Raw genomic sequence first — 1880 nt, 5'->3', positions numbered from 1 at the left:
GGGGGGGCTGCAGCCCCACTGACCTGCCCACTCCTGCCTCCGGCCCGGGTGCTGCGCCATGGCCGCTCCCCGAGCCGCTGTGCGGACGCGGAGCCGGGGCGGGGGGAGCCGGGGGCGGAGCAGGGTCCCCCCCCCCGCTTGGGGGCGGGGCTCCAGCTGGCCCCCCGCGGAGCCGCTGCAGGAGGAACTCGGGGACGGGACGCTGCGCCCCCGCCGGACACCCAGCCGGGGCTGAGCCTCCCACTGCCGAGCCGAGCCGAGCCGAGCCAGGCTACTCCGCTCCAGCGGGGGGGCTGACCCGCCTCCGGGGCCTTTAACTCTTCGCCGGCTGGGCCCTGCCCACGGGCAGCCCCGGAGCCTGGCGGGGGGGGGCACGCGAGCCCCGGACGCGGACAGGGCAGGATCGGGGACCCCTGCTCCCCGGGATTGCTCACCCCGGGGGAGATGCAACCGCCTCTGGGGTGGGACCCGGCCGCCGGAGAGCGGGGAGCCCCTGTGTCCAGCTGGGGGGGCCGGGCCGGGGGCCTTGGTTTGTTATGGCCGGGGGGGGTCCCTGCCCCCTTAGCGTGCTCTGGGGCAGTGGGGCCAGACTGGCTGCCAGGGGAGACCTGCCCCCCCCCGCACAGCGCCCCCTAGTGCCACACTGGTGTCATCGCGGAATGAGGGGGGAGGCCCCCTACGGAGCCACTCACGTTAGCCCGGGGGCGGGGGGCAAACTTTCTGCCTCGAGGGCCACATCTGGGTTGTGCAACGGTATGGGGGGGCTGGGCAGGGAAGGCTCTGCCCCCCCAAACAGCCTAGCCCCCGCTCCCATCCGCCCCCTCCTACTTCCCGCCCCAACTGCTCCCCGCAGAACCCCCAACCCATCCAACTCCCTCCCCGCTTCTTGTCCCCTGACCACCCCCTATCCAACCCTCCTAGGGCCTCCCGTCCCCTGAGAGCCCCCCCGGGACCTCTGCCCCCATCCAACCCCCCTGCTCCCTGATTGCCCCGACCCCTATCCACATCCCTGCCCCCTGACAGGCCCTCCAGGACTCCCACCCCCTATCCAATACCCACTGCTCCCTGTTCCTGACCCCCTGCCACCTCCCCTGAACCTCTGCCCCATCCCTGATTGCCCCCCAGGACTCCCCCACTTCCTTACCCAAACCCCCCACTCCCCGCTCCCCTTACCAGCAGCAGGAGCTGGCAGCCACGACACCCAGCCAGAGCCAGCTGTGAACCCCACGCGGGAATGGCGGGCGAGGTGAGGCTGTGGGGGAGGGGCTGGGGACTAGGCTCCCCAGCTGGGAGCTCGAGGGCTGGGCAGGATGGTCCCGGGGGGCCGTAGTTTGCCCACGTCTGCATTAGTTCCTCTTTCTAGGCCCTAGTGAGAGTGGGGTCCTGCACTGAGCTTGTCAGGAACACTAGTCAGGGCCAGCGAAAGCTCCCACCCATTCCCCAGGGCAGGGGGCCGTGACCCTGGAAACTCTCCGCACCGCAGCAGCTCTCTTCAACAGCCCATGGAGGACAAAGCCAGATTCCCCTGGGAAACGGGTCCCAGTGGAGGATATGAAGCCCCAAGAGCGGGTGTCCCTAGAGAAACAGGTTACTAGGCAAGGATCATATTGCATATGCACTACTTTGTTATTGTAGGGTTCCCCCAGGATCACCGGGCTCCGAGGTCTGGTTTGTTATTGTAGGGTTGCCCCTGGGAGCGCTGAGCTCCGAGCTCTGGTTTGTTATTGTAGGGTTGCCCCCGGGAGCGCTGGGCTCTGGTTTGTTATTGTAGGGTTGCCCCCGGGAGCGCTGGACTCTGGTTTGTTATTATAGGGTTGCCCCAGGAGCGCTGGGCTCCGAGCTCTGGTTTGTTATTGTAGGGTTGCCCCCAGGAGCACTGG

At 68.5% G+C, this 1880-nt stretch overlaps 1 protein-coding gene across 2 annotated transcripts in view; it reads right to left on the bottom strand.

Annotated features, from left to right (window-relative positions):
- The window catches only part of CCDC136 (coiled-coil domain containing 136), a 37604-nt gene extending 37511 nt beyond the window's left edge, over positions 1 to 93 (bottom strand). For both annotated transcript variants that reach the window (XM_032802181.2, XM_032802182.2), the window contains exon 1: positions 24 to 93. In XM_032802181.2, the coding sequence (XP_032658072.1) occupies positions 24 to 60 (37 nt within the window). In that variant the 5' untranslated portion in view covers positions 61 to 93. The remainder of the gene's footprint in view (positions 1 to 23) is intronic.
- Positions 94 to 1880: the final 1787 nt, after the last annotated feature.

The sequence above is a fragment of the Chelonoidis abingdonii genome, chromosome 1, assembly GCF_003597395.2.
Source record: "Chelonoidis abingdonii isolate Lonesome George chromosome 1, CheloAbing_2.0, whole genome shotgun sequence".
Classification (NCBI taxonomy): Eukaryota; Metazoa; Chordata; order Testudines; family Testudinidae; genus Chelonoidis; species Chelonoidis abingdonii.
The sequence above is the reverse complement of the archived record's forward strand: the minus strand, read 5'-3'. Positions and strand labels throughout refer to the sequence as shown.